Source organism: Mastigoproctus giganteus, chromosome 4 (assembly GCF_048544385.1).
Source record: "Mastigoproctus giganteus isolate SK-2022 chromosome 4, ASM4854438v1, whole genome shotgun sequence".
Lineage (NCBI taxonomy): Eukaryota > Metazoa > Arthropoda > Arachnida > Uropygi > Thelyphonidae > Mastigoproctus > Mastigoproctus giganteus.
In genome coordinates this window covers 177,305,090-177,325,435 of record NC_143578.1, presented here as the reverse complement: position 1 = coordinate 177,325,435, position 20,346 = coordinate 177,305,090, and the positions used below count along the sequence as shown (strand labels likewise).

Below are 20,346 nucleotides of genomic sequence, written 5' to 3'. Positions count from 1 at the left end.
ATATTGTAAAATTTTTCTCGAGCAATGCTTCAATGTTATGGGCCTACAAGAGAGCGTGAAGGACAGGGTGGATGCCCTCAAAGGATTTAAATTGAGGGGGCCCATCAAGCTCTCAGCTGCACACAACAATGCCAGTTGTTGTTATTTGTTTGTTATTTTGGATTTTAGGATCATTAGAAACTAAGGCCATATTGCTCCGGAGATATGCGGTGGTCATTCCCTCACCTTTCCGCACCTCCGTATTTGGTGGTCATGGGCTCGAACCCCGGGTCTGATCAAGAAGCATGTGCTACACACTGCTGCTCCTGCCCACCTGGCTACGGAGGCGCCTCAATGCCAGAGCTTGCACTTGAACATCACGCAACACAGCGGCAACCCCCAAGACAAAATGCGCTGGTCCCTAAGGAACTAGTTGTTGTCAGTGACTCTATTGCACGGGAAACAGGGAACATATTGTGCAAAAAGAATAGGTGGAACAGGATCAGGGTATGTCTGCCAGGGGCAAAGGTTGGTGACATTGTAGAGCAGATATCATATTTTAAGGGCACTAATGATATTAAGAGTAGGAGACCAGCGGAATTACTTAACAAGTACAGGTCAATATTGAAAAAAAAGCCGTGAGTTAGGGTTGAATTTGAAAGTGTCTGCAATTCTGCCCACACACGATAGGAGGGAGTATATGAAGAAAGCTTGTTCAATCAATTTGGCCCTGGAGAGACTGTGCAAGGCTCAAGGGGAAGAATATTTCTCAGCCTGGTCTGTGCTTGTTAACAGGAGAGACTGCTTTTACAGGGATGGGATACACTTAAATAGAAAGGGGTGCAAGAATATTTGCTGATGCTATCGAGGCAGAGTTAGGTGGGTCGGAAAACTGCTAGCTTGGGGGGGGATACACGGCCTAATAGATTAATAGTAGCCGCTGCCAGAGGTGAAAGTGATTCTTGCTTGCACTGCTTCTACTGAAATGCAATTGAGCAGCAGCCGGGAAAGCAAGGCAATGGGGATTTTCAAGACTGCTGGGAGTCATAGTGGAACAAGTAAATACATGGGCTGTGTTAGGGTAACTAAGAGTAGAAACAGGTGCAAGTATACTCGCATGTATACCAATGCTAGGAGTATAGTTAATAAATCTGATGAGCTTAAAGTGCGAGTCAAGCCACCAAAGGCAGATATTGTTGGGATATCAGAGATGTGGTGTCACACAGACATAAGCAGTGCAGAATTGGAATTTGGGGAATACAATGTGTACAGAAAGGACAGACAGAAAAGGAAGGGAGGAGGGGTTATGCTGTTAGTTAAGAAATACATAAAAATCTAAGGAAGTGCATCCAACTGATGTCGGTGGACAATGCAATGTTGAGTCTCTTTGGTGTGACATAAGCAATGGGAAAGGAAAAATGAGAGTAGGTATGTGTTATAGGCCTAATGAATCTGATGAGTATAATGAGCAACTGTGCATAGAAATAGAATGGGCCAGTAAATCAGAGTGTCTTATAATGGGGGATTTTAACTTCCCAGAGACTGACTGGAATTTGTGGGTTGGTCACTCACACACCAGTAAGGCTTTTGTCGATTTATTGGATGATTGTTTTTTACAGCAGCATGTTCGAGAAGCAACCAGAGAGGGTAATACTCTTGATCTCGTTATCAGCAGTGATCATTCGTCTATTAAGAATTTGCAGATAAAGGAACCACTAAGTGGCAGTGATCACAACGTACTGATGTGGTATTTACTTAAAGATATAATTAATATTGCTTCCGTAAAAGTGACTACAGTGGTCTCAGACAGTTTTTAAATTCAGTACAGTGGGACCAACTGATGATGTTACCAACAGCAAATTCAAGGAATTAATTGGGGAAGCTACTAGATGTTTCATACCTATTATGAAATATTGTTCAAGGTTTAGGCCTAAATGGTTGTCAAATGAACTAATGAGACGTGTGGCAGAGAAGAAAAATGCATGGGATGCATATAAATTATCAGGCGACACACAAGCCTATGTCAGATATAAGCTAGTCTTTAATCAAATCACAAAGGAGATTAGGCAAGCAAAGGCAGATTACGAGAAATCTTTGGCAAAAGATGCTAAGAAAAACAGCAAGAATTTCTTTTCTTATATAAACTCTAAAAGAAAGGGGATGAATCAGATTGGTCCACTTGATATCGATGGTTCTATTGTTGATGATCCTGCTCAGGCAGCTAACAAACTAAATGAATATTTTGCATCTTCATTCACACAAGGAGTTATTCAGGGAGGGGAATGCCAGAGGTATATTAAACTTTGGCAGTAAGCTAGATAATCTTGTAATAACTGAGAGTACAGTGGAGGAGAAATTGTTGAAGATAAACATAAGAAAGGCACCTGGGGTGGATGGAACCAATTCAGTTATATTAAAGGAGGCAGCAAAAGAAGTAAGCAAACCCTTAGTCATAATTATGAGTTTCCTTGGACTCAGGGGAGGTCCCCACAGACTGGATCCCCCTGGCCAATCTATCCAAAATTCACAAAGGGGATCGAGGGTGACATGAGTAATTACAGACCAGTTAGTATAACTTCTATTCCAGGTAAAATAATGGAGTCACTGGTTAAAGAAGCATTGCAGGATCATCTACGCAAGACTGCAGTAATAATTCAGACACAGCATGGATTTGTTAAGGAAAAGTCTTGTCTGACAAGTCTGATTGGATACTGTGATGTGGTTACAAAGGAACTGGATGCAAAAAATAAAATTTGATATCATATACTTGGATTTCAGGAAAGCTTTTGACACTGTTGCGCATGGAAGACTACTGTACAAATTGGTATTAATGGTAAGTTGCTACAATGGATAAAAGGGTGGTTCAGTAGGAGAAGACAGAGGGTGGTAATCAATGGGCGCTGCTCTTTGTGGACTAATGTTATTAGTGGAATTCCATAGAGTTCAGTGTTGGGCCCACTGTTGTTTGGTATATTTATCAATGATATTGATGAAGGTATATCAGGCTTAGTGTTGAAGTTTGCAGATGTTACAAAGATTGGCAGGGTTGTTAATAACAGTAATGGTAGTGTGCTACTCCAAAAGGATCTAGAAAATTTGGGAAGATGAGCTGAGAAGTATCAACTGAAGTTTAACATTGACAAATGCAAAGTACTGCATGTGGGTAGAAGTAACCCCAGAGGAACGTACCAACTGTGTGCTACTACACTTAGGGTGGTAGAAAATGACTAGACGCAGGTGGTGGACTAGGCACCTGCGAGGTGATCTGGTGTATAAGGCCTTGAAAAAGAACTGGGAGTAATTGTGCAGTCAGATATGAAGTTTTCTGAGCAATGCAAACAGGCTGCAAGAGCAAGTCATGGGTTTTTGTCAATGATATACAAGAATTTTGCTAGCAGGGAAAAGGGGGTGATTATCTTTTTGTATAAGGCAATGGTCAGGCCACGCCTTGAGTACTGCATACAGGTCTGGAGGCCTCATTTTGGGAAGGATATAGATTTGCTTGAGCGTGTACAGAGGACAAGATTGGTGAGGGGAATGAAGGGATCCTCTTACCAAGAGAGGCTTAAGTTTTGCAAATTGCAGCGTCTGGAGACTAGGCACCTGTGAGGTGATCTGGTGTATAAGGCCTTGAATGGTTTGAACATGCTGAATTCTGATGGGATTCTTCTACTTGCCCAGATTATGAATCTAAGGGGGCATAAATTCAAATTGAGGAAAGACAGTTGTACAATAGATGTGCATAAATTTGCCTTTAGCCAGCGGGTGGTTAATTGCTGGAACAAACTTCCATCTGTCATTGTGGAAGTTGATATCTTATATAAATTCAAGGAGGAACTGGACAAACATTTAGAGGGAATGGTTATATGAATTTTTTTTTTGGCTGATACTACATAAGCTCATACACTTGCTTTCTTGCATCACATGCCTCTATTACTATCACATCATCAATTGTCCACGTCGGAATCTTTAGTACCGCTGAAATGTCACATATAGATCAATTGCTAATGTGCCACACTATTATTATTATGCGCTGGAAACGTATTAACTCCATCAGTCATGGCATCATTCATTCACAATTATAATACTGTCTCCTTGAAGGCCTATGGGCATATTTCTAGTTATGGTACTTGGGTAGGACATGACCAACTATTAATGGATGGGCATTAATGGTAGTTAAGTGCATATACAAAAAAAAGCAGAATGAATTATAAAGGGTCTGAATTAGTGAGGTGTTACTGGAAATGTCCCGAGGATAGGCTGCCCCAGAAACAATACATAACTTACATAAAAGTTGTCATTACTATTGAATTTTGAATTCACAGCAAGAGACATTTTTTCAACAGGAATTTATAAATTTTCACACAGAGCACTTTTTTCCTAACCATCACTATTCCCATATTTCTGTTTTTAGGTCAGTGCCACACTTACATCTAATAAGAATTTTTTAATCCCAGTCAGGGTCAATACGCTTTAAAAGTTATAAAAGTTAGTACATAGAAAAAATATTTAGAGTAAGACTAAATAACTAAAATTTTGAACATTTAGTATTTTTGTTTTTTGTAAAAACAACCTTTACTGAAACTGGAAGATTAGATATGGAAATAAACAATAAGATTTTTAAATAAGAAATTACATAAAGCCACTCATAGAAATTACAGTATGAATTCATTTGGAGCAAAAGAGAAATTAGCCACACAACAAAGTTGTCCCTTGCACAGTTTTTAAACACATTTTAGCATATGAAACTCAGAGCAAATAAATGCCTGGTAACAAATAAATGAAAATATAATCTCTAGAAATCAACACCTGTATACAATACTTGATATAAGACTAAACAAAGGCTTTATTTTTATGGAATAGTTGCCTCTGCAAGAAAAATTCCACATCATAGATAAAACAACACGAAACACCATCATAGCAATCTGTCCACACTGCTGAGAAAAATTATGTAAGATCACACATTAAGTATTAGTAAGTAGTATAAAATCATGCAAGAAAGTAAGCTTATACAGCATTAGGAAAAAAAAAAAAAAAAAAAAAATCCTTCTCATTTTGTCTATTCATCCCCAACAGTTTGTCTAGTTCTTCCTTGAATTTATTCAAGCAGTAAGCATCAAGAATTTATGCACTAGTAAAGAATATTGTGTAGCTATAACTTAAAAAATCCATTAACATGCCCACATGGAAATGTACACATTAAAAATGTGCCAAAATTTAATATTCATTAAGTCATGGCACATTTTCAATAAAAAAAAAAAAAAAAAAAGGTATTGGCTCTTTCATGTAAATCTTAACAATCAACAGTGCCATGCAAATCACATATTTTTAACTGTTACCTTTCTGTTAAGAAAGAGACCCAACAAAACTGGTTAAAAACACATTCTCCACCCTTCAAAGAAGTGGCTTTCAGGATAATTCAAGCATGTTCCATTTCCAGAATGCCATATGATCACAAATAGTTTACAAAATGATTAAAAGTTCATCATCTAATTGCGATTAGACAGTGAACTTCATTCTTATTTACTTTATACGTTGAAACAGATAATTTAGGGAATAAACCTCAAGTATACCACAGAATCCATACAAATAGCTGCAATAGATAAAAAGTACATGAAAATTCAGCTCACTGTATACTTTGTAAGTTGCAATAACTACTTCACAGCACACAAAAACAATCCAGATATCAAACAAATGACACAATTTCAATAGAATAATTAAAGTACAAATAACAAAAATTGCACAGTAGCTCAGAAAGTGTGTGTGTGTGTGTGTGTGTGTGTGTGTGTGTGTGTGTGTGTGTGTGTGTGTGTGTGTGTGTGTGTGTGTGTGTGTGTGTGTGTGTGTGTGTGTAAAAGGATAAAAAAACAACAAGTACTTACTCCAAAGGCCAATTTTTCTAGAAAATGTGAAATTCCACTTGGATAGGCTACTTCATATCGTGATCCAGAGTCAACAACCACTGCAAATTAAAAGCAATGTTAAAACCCCTTAAATGTCATTTAAATAAGAGTGAGAGGAGGGGGAACAGCTTTCAAATACATGTGTAAGTATAATGCCTGTGCACTGCTTCTATAAAGTAAGTAGAAATAATTGCACAGTAGTAATAACAGCAGTGATGGATTACATTCATTTTAAAGAAATACTATTTCAACAAATAAGAATTTGGTCCATCACACCAATGGTATACTAGAACATTTATCCTTAGCATCATGCGTTTAGACGTGTTTAATGGCTGAAGTAGAATAACTCATTATCACAACTCTTTTTTAGCATAACACAAGAATTATATGTGTACTATTATACAGTTAATGCAATAATAGTCAAATGAATAAAATTAGCAATTTTGAAAAGTTTCTCTCTCTCCTACAGAATTTGTTTTGTAGATTTGTTTCACCATCTTGAATTTTGATATTCCATTTCAAATAAATCTTTCAGTTGATGTCAACCCCACTTTAGGACTGCACTTTTCATGTCATCATTAACCATAACTTCTTGCCTCCTAATTGCTCTTTCAGCAGCATGACCAGAAATAGCCACAGCATAACAAATAGTCTGCACGAAAGATGTGGAAGAATGTCCCAATCCAGTCAGTGTATTCACAGGTAGATTAACATTACATGGATGAGCGTTATCACGAAGAAAACAGACAAGAGGAGAACTAGTAATTTCTTTTTTCTAACCTTGTTTCAGAGAATTTTTTAGACCACAGCAGAAATCAGCACCTGTTGTATGGCTTTGTTCTAGGAAATAAACATAACACCTTTGGCATCCCGAAACAGTAGAATTCACCTTGTTGTTGTTGCTGCAATGCTCTTGTATCTTTTCAGTGGAAACATGTGGACATGGGTACATCCAAAGGTAAACATTCCAACGTACAATATTTGCATATGGCCATGAGCAAATGGACCTATATCCCATCGGTTGCAATGCGATAAGTCATCAACTTTTGTTGATATATGCATTCATAATCTGATGACTAATGACAGTTCTCAGGCACCCAACTTTACTGAATCCCAAGTTATAGATTATCATATCAATAATGTTAAGTTTCAATACTAATTCACCTGTTATTTTTATTCTTCTGTTACACAGTAAGAGTTCATCAACCCACATAACAATGATTGTCATTGCTCTCCTTGCTTTGTGCACATCGTTCTCTATGAGTTTACTTGTGTCGTTTTTTTTTACTTCTCTATTGAAGGCAGTGAACTCAACAGTCATTTGGCTAATAATGTGCACACTCACTCTCATTTAGAAAGTAAAAATCTGAAGATTTTTACACAGAGATCCAAATTTCTGAAATTGTGTTCCAGTATTGTCCAAATGGTGTTTCCATATATCTTCCAAATTAATACCACTAATTAATATATGTCATATGCTGCCAGTAAATTACCTGTCATCATGAAATGCAATAAACTGTATTTTATAGTTCATTAAAGTGATTTATTTATTATTATAATTTTTTTTTTTTGGTTTGTTCAATTACACAAGACAGGAGCAACACATGAATGTCAGCACAAATAAATGAAGAACTTACTGGCAGCTTACATTTTGCCAATTTTTCTATATGATTTAGTAATTTTTTATTCACTAACTACATTATTTCATTCTTATTTATTCTTTTATCTCCTTGATTGCAAGTAAACATTTGGACAAAAGAAACGTAGACAACACAAAGTTACAAAAGAAATTACCCAAAACGGTTTTAGCATTAGCACTAGTAGAGGCATACGATGCAAGAAAGCAAGCTTATACAGCATCAGCCAAAAAAAAAAAAAAAAAAACCTCCCATTTCACTCCTCCATTCATTCCAAATACCAGTCCAGCTCAGTCTTAAATTTATTTAGGCTATCAACTTCCACAACAAAAGATGGAAGTCTGTTCCATCAATCAACTACCCGCTGGTTAAAGTCAAATTTCCGCACATCTATTCTACAACTGTTTTTCCTCAATTTGAATCAATGCCCCATCAGGTCAATGCCCCATCAGGTTCTTAATCTGAGCAGGAGGAAGAATCTCATCAGCATCCAGTTTGCTCATCCCATGTAGTTTACTCCATGGTTTACTCCATGGATTGAGTTTACTCCCCAATCAGATCACCTTGCAGGTGCCTGTCCTCCAGGCGCTGCAAAATGCAGAACTAAAGCCTTTCTTGGTAAGAGCACTCCTTTATTCCCCTCACCAATCTTGTTCCCCTTCTTTGTACTCATTCTAGCAACTCTACACCTTTCCTAAAATGAGACCTCCACACCTGTACACAGTACTCTAGGTATGGCTTGACCATTGCCTTGTATAACAGGATAATCACCTCCCTGTCTCTGCTAGCAAAGTTCCTATATATATCATTGAAAAGACTCTATGACCTGCCCTAGCAGCCTTCCCCGAGTGTAGTACCACACAGTTGGTATGTTTCTCTTGCGTTATTGCTATCCATATGCAGTACTTTGCATTTATCAATATTAAACTTCAGTTGCCACTTCTCAGCCCATTTGCCCAACTAATCCAGATCCAGTTTGTTTGTTTGTTTGGTCTGTATTTTATTGGCGCATTAGCAACTAAGGCTATAATGCACCAAGACCAGGTAATATCTAAAAATTTAACATCTCAGTGACCTAATTAATTAGGTCACCATGTCCAGATCTAAAAACAAAAAAACATAAATAAATAACAATAACATATAACTTTTAAATACGATTAAAAACCTTTATTGCTTTCAAAAAGCAATAAATAGCAGACACGTTGTCATTGTCGGATAAAATCTGACTGAGTGTATAAGGCTCAGTCAGATGATTAAAAGCGGTAAAACGGGTGCTGCTAAAATCTGGACAGTCAATTAAAAGGTGTCTGATCATTAAAATAGTGCCACAGGACACACATAGGAGGGTCATCAGCCCTCATCCAGATCCAGTTGGAATAGCATACCGTCTTTACTGTCATTAATAACCCTGCCAACCTTTGTATCATCTGCAAACTTGGACATTAAGCCTGATATACCTTCATCAATATCATTGATAAATATACAAAACAACAATGGGCCCAGCACCGAACCCTGGAGAACTCCACTAATAATATTTGTTCACAAAGAGATGTGTCCATTGATTACCACTCTCTGTTGTCTCTTACTTAACCATCCCTTTATCCATTGTAGCAACTTACCCTTAATGCCATACCTCTACAATTTGTACAGCAGTCTTTCATGTGTAACAGTATCAAAAGCTTTCCTGAAATCCAAGTACTGTATATCAAAATTATTTTTGGAATTCAGTTCCTTTGTGACCACATCACAGTATCCAATCAGATTGGTCAGACAAGGCTTCCCTTTAACAAACCCATGCTGTCTTAACTATTACTGCAGTCTTGTCTAGATGATCCTGCAATGCTTCTTTAACTAGTGATTCCATTATTATCCCTGGAACACAAGTTAAACTAACAGGTCTATAGTTATTTGTGTCACCTTTTGAACCCCCTTTGTGAATTGGTGATACATTTGCACATCTCCAATCCATGGGGACCTCCCCTGAGTCCAAGGAAGCTCTCATAATTATAGCTAAGGGTTTGCTTACTTCCTTTGCTGACTCCTTTAATATAACTGGAAATGTTTTGGTAATGTTCCATTAAAAAAAAAAAATAAAATAAAATAATGAAGAGAAGAAAATATACAGAATGGTAAATACCACACAAGACACTTTCATCATGTGAGAACAAAAGTAAAGGATTTTTTCTCCGTTTTCTTTCTTTTTTCTATGTCTGACCTAGTACAACATTCTTGGCTGCAGAAATCTGTTCTGCAACAAAGAGATCACCACTTGCCCTAAAATCACTGCAAAAACATGAACACTCCAGAGAAGAAAACACATTACAATGGATTTTATTGGAACATGGAGTTTGCATCATAGTCTCTTGGTATATGACACACATGTCGAGCAATTTATCCAGAAAATTTGGGATATGAAACAACTCAGTTTTCTCAATTTTCTGGTTTTCTGAACAGAAAACACACCTTGTCAAGAACATTGGTGGAAAGTGATAATCAGGACTGAAGTTCTCCTCAACCATGTTCAGATACATTAAATGTATTACTCACTGAAATATTAAACAGCTATAGGGAACATAAAAAAAAAAAAAAAGGTAAAAGTAATGAATAAGGTCATAAAACATCTGAGAAAAGTTTGCAATGATTGTTCAGTTAGCCACCAAGCAATTTTCTCTGCAGGTTATTTTACTTTCAGTAGAACACATGCAGCCTATAGCAGAGGGCCGATATAACCCCTCAATAATATAAATATTATTAAAACCTAATATCAATAAATACTTATTTCCAAATAAATATGAGATGGAAAATGGTCTTAATCATGTTTCCACTCACTGGAAGTCTAGAAACATGAGCCAAAACACTACCATCCTTCAGTTAATACTTTACTAATTTTAATAAATCAGCAAAGACAACCTTCCCGTCACTGCAGTTATTAAACACCAATAACAATAAGAAATGAATACAGAGACATGTCATGAATGTTACATAGAGTTTATGTATAACAAACTGATTAGGAGCACAACATTAACAGCAGCACAGAAACTTTACCCCAAGAGTTTACATATATACAGTATATATACAGGCACTCCTCGATTTACGCAAGGGTTACATTCCGTGGAACTCCACGTAAGTCGGAATTTCCCTAAATGCTTATGCAGCACTTTCAACTATGCTTGCTGAATTTGATTGAAGCAAAAAAGAAATCTTCAATGAACATATAAATAAAATTATTTATTCATTTTTTTTTTATCTCATGCATAGGAAAAATTAAAAAATTGTACAATTACAAAAATTTCAAAATTATAAAATTACAATAAAAAAGGGAGGGGACATGCATAGTGTCAGCAAGTTTTGCTTTTTGAGCATCGTTGCCAGAATCAACGTCTCCAGCTGATAAGTACACAGCAGCAGAAGTTGGGGACTGTGGAAATTTAGGAGTTTTTTTCAACACATCACAAAATTTCTCTGCTGCTGCAGAATCGGCATTGGCGACTGCACTGTATACTTTAATGTTGTGGAAACCAATGCCTGAACCTATTAAACCACCCATTGCTTGCAATGAACTTGACTTGGGGTTTGCCATACTAATCCTTAACATCTTGATAAATACTTGTTGTTTTTGCTTGAATGGTCATTAGACTCAGGGGCACTTGCTTCTGAATCTGATTTTCCATCCATATTATTAACAACTTTTCCATCTTCAATATAGCACCTGAATGCTGTTTTGTGATCATTGTTGATCTTAAATGCATTGATTCTTTAACATGTTCTTTTATATGTGCACTGTCCTTTAAAATAGCTTGTTTGTTTGTTTGTTATCTGGTTTTTAGGAGCATTAGCAACTAAGGCCATATTGCTCCGGGAATATGCGGTGATCTTTCCGCATCCCCGTATTTGGTGGTGACGGGATCGAACCCCGGTCTAATCAAGAAGCGTGCGTTACGCACTGCTGCTCCTTCCCACCTGGCCACGGAGGCGCCCTTTTAAAATAGCATTCACCATTGAAGGAGAGAGAGCAAATTCCCGTGCAATAGATGACACACCTTTAATCATTTTCATCTTCATTTCTAAATCAATTTTGTTTCATTTCCTAGCACTGCCACCACTTGCACTTTCAGTTGGTCGCTTTCCCTTCATCATTTTAATAAGCAAATAGGAATGAAGAGAAGATTCTGAAAATTTATTTGCTTTTTATATCATTGAAGATTTCAGTGAAGGGGAACACATTTCACCATAATAACGTAAAAACCCACACAATTCCAGCTATTGGGATTATTGCAAATGCAATAAGATCGAGTTTACTACCATTTATAATAGACTGCGCTAACAGAAAATCCCAATAAACTGGAAAGTGCAAATTGTTTTTATTGTTTATGGTCGTGATCTCCAGAAATGCTCTTTAGAAAAATATCAACAAAGGCATTCAAAATTGATTCTTATAATGGAACACATGATAACGATGAAAGGGTAGCGCATCATTATAAAAATCACCTTTTAGAGAGATAAACAGCTTAGTTATATAGCAAAAATTCCAACTTCAGAGGTCTTTGAATGAATTACAAAAAAAAAAAAAAAAAAACCAACGTGTTATTGGGTTCACATTGCGATATTTTCACAATACCTCCATTTATTCCAATAAGATGCAAAATATGTTTCCACGATTTTTTAAAGTTTGCATCGGCTGGCAAAAACTTACGTAAAGTTGAATTTATGGAAGTCGAGTGTTACGTAAGTTGGGGAGTGCCTGTGTATATATACAGAGTGTCTCAAAAATACACGGCATAACTTCAGGAATGAGTTCCTCATATGTAGACAATAAAAATATTTTATATCAACATAGTTCCAGAAATGCTTGGTTTCCAAGTTTTGAAGGTCTGTCTATGACACTTAACTGTTCATATCATCTTATAGTAATTGTTAAAAATGTCCACCTTCTGCCTGAATACAGGCCTCACATCGATGTCTCATGGACTTGCAAAGATGATGCCAAATTCCTGGCATGTTTTGTATTGTCTCACAACCTGCCACAATTCAATTGCAGAGAGTGCCCACATCAGCTACTGGAGTCAAATACACCAATGACTTTAAATGGCTCCACAAGAAGAAATCTAGTGGGTTTAAATCAGATGAGCATGGAAGACAGGCAGTTGGCCCACCTCTACCTATCCACCGACCAGGAAACCTTTGATTCAGGTAATTGCGGGCTTATTGGCTGAAATGTGCGGGAGCGCCATCGTGCATGAAGTGTGCTTGTTGATGAATAATCAGTGGCGTGTCGTCCAAGAAATCAGGAATGTTGTTTTCCAGCAAGTTTCTGTATGCCTACCCTGTGAGTTTGTTTGGAAGTACATGGAGCCCAAATAACTTATCACCAAAACACCCGCCCAGATGTTGAGGCTGAACTGCTGTTGGTGATGTGATGGAAGAATTGCATGTGGGTTTTCCTCAGCCCATACATGCTGATTGTAAAAGTTTTGGATTCCATCTCATGTGAACTGTGCTTCATCTGTGAATATCACTAAGGCAGGAAAGTGAGGAGTTGTACCACACTGCTGCAAGAACTGCTGGCAGAACATTACTCGTGCAGGGTAATCTTGACAATGCCTTTACCCTTTGCAGATGGTAAGGATACAGTTGGTGTTCTCGCAACACTCTCCAAATAGTTGAACGTTGAACAGCCAGTTGCATTGCTATTCTGCGTGTGCTGATTCCAGGAGTGGCATGCACAACATCCAAAATCTCCTCCTCTATTTCAGGAGTCGTAGATCTTGGTCGTCCTCTGTCGGCAGCACGAGATGTAAAGGTCCCATGTTCACAAAGGTGGCGATGGATACCTTCAAATGTTTTCCTGTATGGACATCTTCATTCTGGGAATCTTTCGTGGTACAAACGACGAGCCTCCAGAGCATTGCCGTCTGCCAAACAGTACATAAAGTGCATATCCGCTTGCTCCTGATTTGAGTACATGGTCAGAATGGAAAACCACCAGATTCTGTCAGTACCTTGTGATGAAGGAAATCATCTGCGGGAGATAAGACATTCCAATTAATAACTCGGGAACCAAGCATTTCCGAAACTATGTTGATATAAAATATTTTTGTCTACATATGAGGAACCCATTCCTGAAATTATGCCGTGTATCTTCGAGACACCCTGTGTATATATATATAAAAAGCAGAATTAACACTAATATCCAAATATTTTAGATAATTTTATATAATTTAAACAACTGATATATTCAGGACAGGGCAGATTAATGCCATCAGAAATGATTAAACATTATATAAGCCTGCAAAGATACGAGATATTTATTATTTTTTCAAACTATAAAGCTTAAGAAAAAGGTGTAACCATAACCAACAAAGGGCCCTGACCGTCTCAATATATAGCTAAGTCATACTAATTCCAATATTAACAAAATAAACAATCAATATTACCATAATGTTGTTACTGAATAAGGCTTACATCGAAAGGCACGTCAACAGGGGCTAGCGCCTCTCAATATATGTCATCAATAACAACATGAGCTATCTGATTCTGCTAGTTACATGCTAGTCTCACCATATTACATATATACTAAATATAGTATACATATTAGCTTTAAGATTAAATTTAAGTTTAAATTTAAATAACTAAAAGAGCTAATGCAACCAAAATAAATATGAAACTCATAATAAAAAAATTAGAACGGCAGACTGGAAAAATATAACTGCTAGCCCTATGGATAGCCAAACTCTTAAACATTAACGTAATACTTACGCAAGTATTTCTGTTTCCGTAGCAAAATGGACAGGAGGAAAGAATAGTGAGGGTATAAGCCCAAAAAATTAGGTGAAAGGAATAGGCAACAAGTAACACAATAGTACCTCAATCTCCCTCGAATTACTCTAATAGATTTTAAGGCATAAGATACAAGAGTTAGATAGCATAAAGATAAAAGTAGAGGTAAAGACAGCAAACTACTTCGGAAAATTACCGGGGGTGTAAATCCCCGTTCCTTAGCAAGGTTCCTGGTAATTCATTGTGTGAAGAAACTTGTACTAATCCAATTAAGATTGAAGGACTCTATACAGAATTAAGGTTAAAGTTAAATGCCATAATAATAGAAAAGCAAGCCAAACTTACAAAACAAAGCAAAATTTCAATACATATGAACAAAGCAAAATTTTACCAATACAACAGAGCACAGCAAACAAAACGTGGATAGACCCAAGCTGCTGCATGAAGTGAAAGAAAGTTCAAAGCTCCCTCTACTGTAATATGCAATTACCAAAAAAGGTATCCTCAAATTGAAAGCATTGTGGACATAAGCAACCTCTGGGGAAAAAAAAAAAAATTCATTCCTTCCCATAGAACAACTATGGGTACAACTTTTTCAGAGCATAAGATACAGATCAACAGCCCTATGAGAAGTGCCTAATATGTACATAAGCTCAGAATAAGACATCAATTTAGTAAATCCCCAACTTCCTAACTATAGTATGAGGGCAAATATTATTATGCCATAGTTTTATGGCTACGTAAGTACTTAAATATGAATTTAAGAGGGAAACCATTTTTACTCAGCTTGTTAATAAATTCTATCAGAGAAACTACAATATTATCGAGACTATTACATATTCTAATTAATCTTAATCCTTGCAATAGAATTATATTGCTATGAATTCTGCAGGATATGTTTGAATGCCAATGTGTGAGATTGACAGTCTCAAAATTAAAATCTCTATGTTTATCATATACTTTAGTAACTACTTTATCTGATGTAATTTTAATATCAATATCTAGAAATGTGGCTGCCAGAAAACTTTCTTTATTCGTACGTTCAAACTCCAAATCCGTAGGATAAAATATGGCCATTTCTTGTAAAAAATTTGGCTCATTAATAGCAATAAGGTTATCGATATATCTATAAAGTACAGTACTGTTATTAAACTTACTTTCATAGTGATGCAAATATAGATTGGCCACAATACATGAACTACATGCTCCAACAGCTATAGCCGCATGCTGTCTATATATGGCACTACCATTAACAATGAAACAATTAAATAAACATAAGTCTATTAAATTATCCCAGTATAACTTATCACATGGAATAACACTATTATACGCTTTATAATAATCATTCAAAACCATTTTTAAATTATCATGTGAAATACTTGTAAACAGATTTTTGAAATCATACGTACCTATATGCCTTATGCCTGCATTATTTGAGTTCAGGTAATCCAAAACCTTTCTATTATTTAATATAATCTTAGAATCTCCCACCTTACTCAATACGTTGACGTGCCTTTCGATGTAAGCCTTATTCAGTAACGACATTATGGTAATATTGATTATTACTCCCAGGGGCTTGCATCTGGTAAGTATGGGCTTGGCACACCCAGGGTCCTGAGCTGGATATCATCATTATTCTCTTTCTTGGTGATTTCCTTCTACTTCTCTCTTTCTCAGGGTAATTCAGAATTTTTTTTTTTTTTCCTGGTGCACCATAAGCCTCAGGCTTCCTTGCACCATACGGCTAATAATAATAATAAAATAATTATATTGATTGTTTATTTTGTTAATATTGGAATTAGTATGACTTAGATATACAGTCAGTCCGCATATAACACATGCTTACACTACACGAATTCAATCATACACGATTTATAAATAGGGGAACGATATAATATATAACACGAACCGAATTCGCTTATGCATGATTCGCCTTTGCGTTTACAAGAAATGGCAGTCGAACACAGAATCACCCCAAATTAACGCAACACAACAGGAATGAAGAGAAGATTCTGAAAATGTATTTATGTTTTTTATATCAGTGAAGTGGAAACACATTTCACTATAATAACGTAAAAACCCCACACAATTCCATCTATCGGTATTATCGCAAATGCAATTAGATCGAGTTTACTACCAGTTTATAACAGATTCCACTAGCAGAAACTCAACTGGAAATTGTTTTTATTGTTTTATGGTAGTAACCCCCAGAAATGTGCTTTAGTAAAATGTTAACTAGTGAGGTGTTAATAGTGTGTCTCTAACTTTATGGTGTTGTTTATTCAGTTGGTACATGCGCCAGCTTTGTTTATGTGTATCAAGTATGCCTCCTCATTTTGTAATTGTGCCTTATTCCCAGAAATGAGTAAAATACTTTAAAAAGGTGTGAAAAGCAAGTGTCCTGGTGAAGACACTACAGTGTTTATGGCCAAAATCACACCGGCCTCCGGGGTTTCCCTGGTAAGGCTTATGGCCAGTCTGCCTCTGTCAATAGAGGAAAAGATATGAAATTGTGAAATGTTTTGAGCAAAATGAAAGACCATGTGATATTGCACGTGCTACAGGGCTAAATGAGGCAATGCCAAGAATTAGAAAGAATGCAGAGAAAATAAAAACAACTTTCATTGCAGAAACAACTCAAAGTGTAATTAATTAAAATCCATTAGATCAAGACACAAAGAACTGGAAGAGATGGAACCGCTGTCATCTGTTTGGACAGAAAATCAAACAAAAAAACAAGTTTGCTTATGATAGAAGCAAAAGCATTAGCAATATTTTATTACGATTATAATGTTTTGGTTACAAATGTGTGTTCAATCTTGGGTAGTTGGCACCTAACCCTATTTTTCCCATAGGGCCTGTTGTTTAAATTGCACGAGGGTTTTTAGGAACACAACTATCGTGCTATACGAGGACTGACTGTATATTGTGATGGTCAGGGCCCTTTGTTGGTTATGGTTACACCTTTTTCTTAAGCTTTATAGTTTGAAATAAAAATAAATATCTTATATATATATATATATATATATATAAAAAAAAAAAAAAAAAAAAAGGCAGCTCCACTAGTTATACAAAGCGATTACCATATATTTTAGGGTGTATAAGATGCACTTTTCATTTTATAAATGTTATCGCAAAATCAAGGTGTATCTTATACAATATAATGATGCATTGCAGACAGTCAGCCAGCAACAAGAGATTCGCATGCAACTCTGCACTCAGTCAGGTTTGCAATGCTTCATTAGATGTGCAGTTCATCCGTCCTGCTTATACTATAAAATATGAGTGCTCTAAACTGTCATGACACTTATGTACACAATGGAGAAAAAAATCACAGATGTCATACACTGCCAGAAGAAATTCAGAGGAATGGGGCAGGTGAAAGACAATTTGGACCTCTTCCAAATGAAAAAACTATTAGAACTTTGAGAAATCAAAAGGATGTGCTTAAATCCATGTTAAAGAAAAAAAATATGCTTTGGATGGAAAAGTTTCAAAATGGCCAGAATTAGAAGGTAATTTACTGAAATGGGTAGAAAATCATAGACAAAATGGCACTGCCACAACAACAAAAATTATAAGAACTCAGGCCCAAAATATAGCTTCAGAAAGGGAACCTCACTTGGTGCTATAGGTTTATGAAACAAAAATTTAAGCATGTGTGCCAAAACTAAATTAGCACAGAAAATGCCTCCAGAATATGAAGGGAAAAAAAATTATTTAATTTCATTGTTTCATGGTCAATTGGGAAAGAAAAGAATATTGAACTAAGCCAAATAGGAAATATGGATGAAACTCCTATCACATTTAATGTTCTTTCTAATAGGACAGTGTCAAAAAAAGGTGAAGAAACAGTAATGAAAAAACAAATTACATTGTAATCCTTGCATGTTGTACAGATGGGATAAAATTACCTCCAATGTTAATTTTCAAAAGAAAATTAATGCCAAAGATATAATACCACATGAATTCACTGTACATGTTCACCAAAAAGGTCAGATAGATGAGACTGGGATGAAAACAGAGATAGAAAACGAGTGTGGGAAAAACAAAATGGGGCATTAAGGGGGGAAAATGCACTGCTTGTTTTGACCAATTTAAAATCCATCTCATGGAACCCATACAAAGAAAAATAAGAAATGGCAATACTGAATTGGCTGTAATACCTGGAGGATTCACATCTCAACTTCAATTACTAAATGTGTCTATCAATAAATCACTTAAAGTTCTGAAGAGAGAAGAATGGAATAATTGGATGATAACAATAGTTTACTAAATCTGGCAAATTAAAGAGAGCATCTATCACACAAGTGTGCTAATGAGTCAAAACAACACAGACAAATATCAATCCAGATATTACAGTAAAGTCTTTTAAGAAATGTGGAATCGGTAATATTTTGGATAGTAGCATAGACAATTTGATATACAAAGATGATTCAGAGGAAGAGTTTCTGGAGGTTAGTGATCAAGAAGGGGCTGAAGATACTACAACTGAAGATGAAAATCAGGATTCAGAAGATTTCTTGGGATTCACTGGTCATGCCAGTGATTAATATATCTATATTATAAAACTTAAGAGGATTAAGAAATTTATTTTTGTTCTAAAATACGGAAAGATAATCAAGTTTAATAACAGTTAACTCAAATTCAAGATGCATCTCACTATTTTCTATACTATAAGTACACTAGGAAATACGGTATGTGCTAATCTGAATGAATGAAATAAAATAAATAGATATAAAAATAAAAATATGGTAAACTGTGAACTTAAGTTTGGAAGATAACAAACTTTCTTTTGCGAGTACTACATAAACCAATTCCCCATCCAATGGCACTACTCAAAGAACAAGTTTTTTTCACCAAAGTGAAATGTTAGTTTTGAGGGCGAAAAAAAATTAGCTTTTAGAAAGCTGGATTTAGGACAATGTACCTTTATTGGCAATTCCAAGTGCCACCCAAAATAAAAAAATTTAATAATTAAAAGAAAGTAACATATTTGCACATTTGAAACATGGCAGAAACACATATGTTCTTAAAACTAGAAGAAAACTGAATTTATCAGAAAATCGAAGTACTCAGAAGGAATTTAAAAAAGTCTATCTTGTTTTTAATTTTTTTTTCAAAACAGAAAAACTATTTTGATGAGTTATTATTCTTATTCCAAATATTTCTGACTGAACTTTCCACCAGGAGAATACTACCCAGGAGTATTTAATGGTTAGTTCAAAATTTCCTTTCTGTAGTTCTTCAGTTCTCTAGCAAACCACAATTGAGGTTGCTACTGCACAGCACCACAGCCTTTCAACTTGGGCCTATGACAGAGGGTTACTGCAATGCTCCATCTTTCGGTTTTGTTACTCCTGAAGAGTGGAGCCTTATGGTTCCTGATCAGACGGAAGCCCCAAAAATCTTCCTCTATATAAATTTAAAAAAATAATAAATTTCAAGAATTTATATATTCAAATTTATTATTATTCTGTACATGAGTATGGATTTGGCACTTTAATTAGTGCCAAATCCATACTGATTAGTATTATCAAGTTTGGATTTGGCACTAATTAAAGTTTTCTAAATAACTGATGAGAGAAAGACAGATGAAATTAGTATTAGTAATGGCAACATGGTGCAAGGAAGCTCACGGCTTATGCTGCACCAGTCAAAAAAAAATAATAATAATAATAAATAAAATAAAATAATAATAATAATGAGAAAATTTTTTCCTAGGCTAGAAAATTTTTAGCATATGTAGGTAATTATCCAGCTGACCTTTGAATTTCCCCAAACTGTCTGCCTCTACTGCCAATGTAGGTAACTTATTCCAGCAATTTATAACTTGCTGGCTAAAATAACACTTCCTGCAATCCAGTCTAAATATCTCACCCCTTCACCCCTTATCTTGAAATTACGGCCCCTTGTTCTAAAATCATTTCTAACCGTGAAAATTTTGTCCTCGATCATTTTGCTTATGCCTCTCAGTCTCCTCTAAGGTGCCTAGTTTCCAAATTCTGCAACCCACATATTCAAAATCTTTCCTCGTATGGACGCCTTTT

The 20,346-nt window shown here is 35.9% G+C and overlaps 1 protein-coding gene across 1 annotated transcript in view; it reads right to left on the bottom strand.

Annotated features, from left to right (window-relative positions):
* The window catches only part of LOC150087220 (mitochondrial-processing peptidase subunit alpha), a 147,891-nt gene that overhangs the window by 103,287 nt on the left and 24,258 nt on the right, over positions 1 to 20,346 (bottom strand). Inside the window, exon 3 of the mRNA XM_090371085.1 lies at positions 5,862 to 5,941. Coding sequence (XP_090227211.1) covers positions 5,862 to 5,941 — 80 coding nt within the window. The remainder of the gene's footprint in view (positions 1 to 5,861; positions 5,942 to 20,346) is intronic.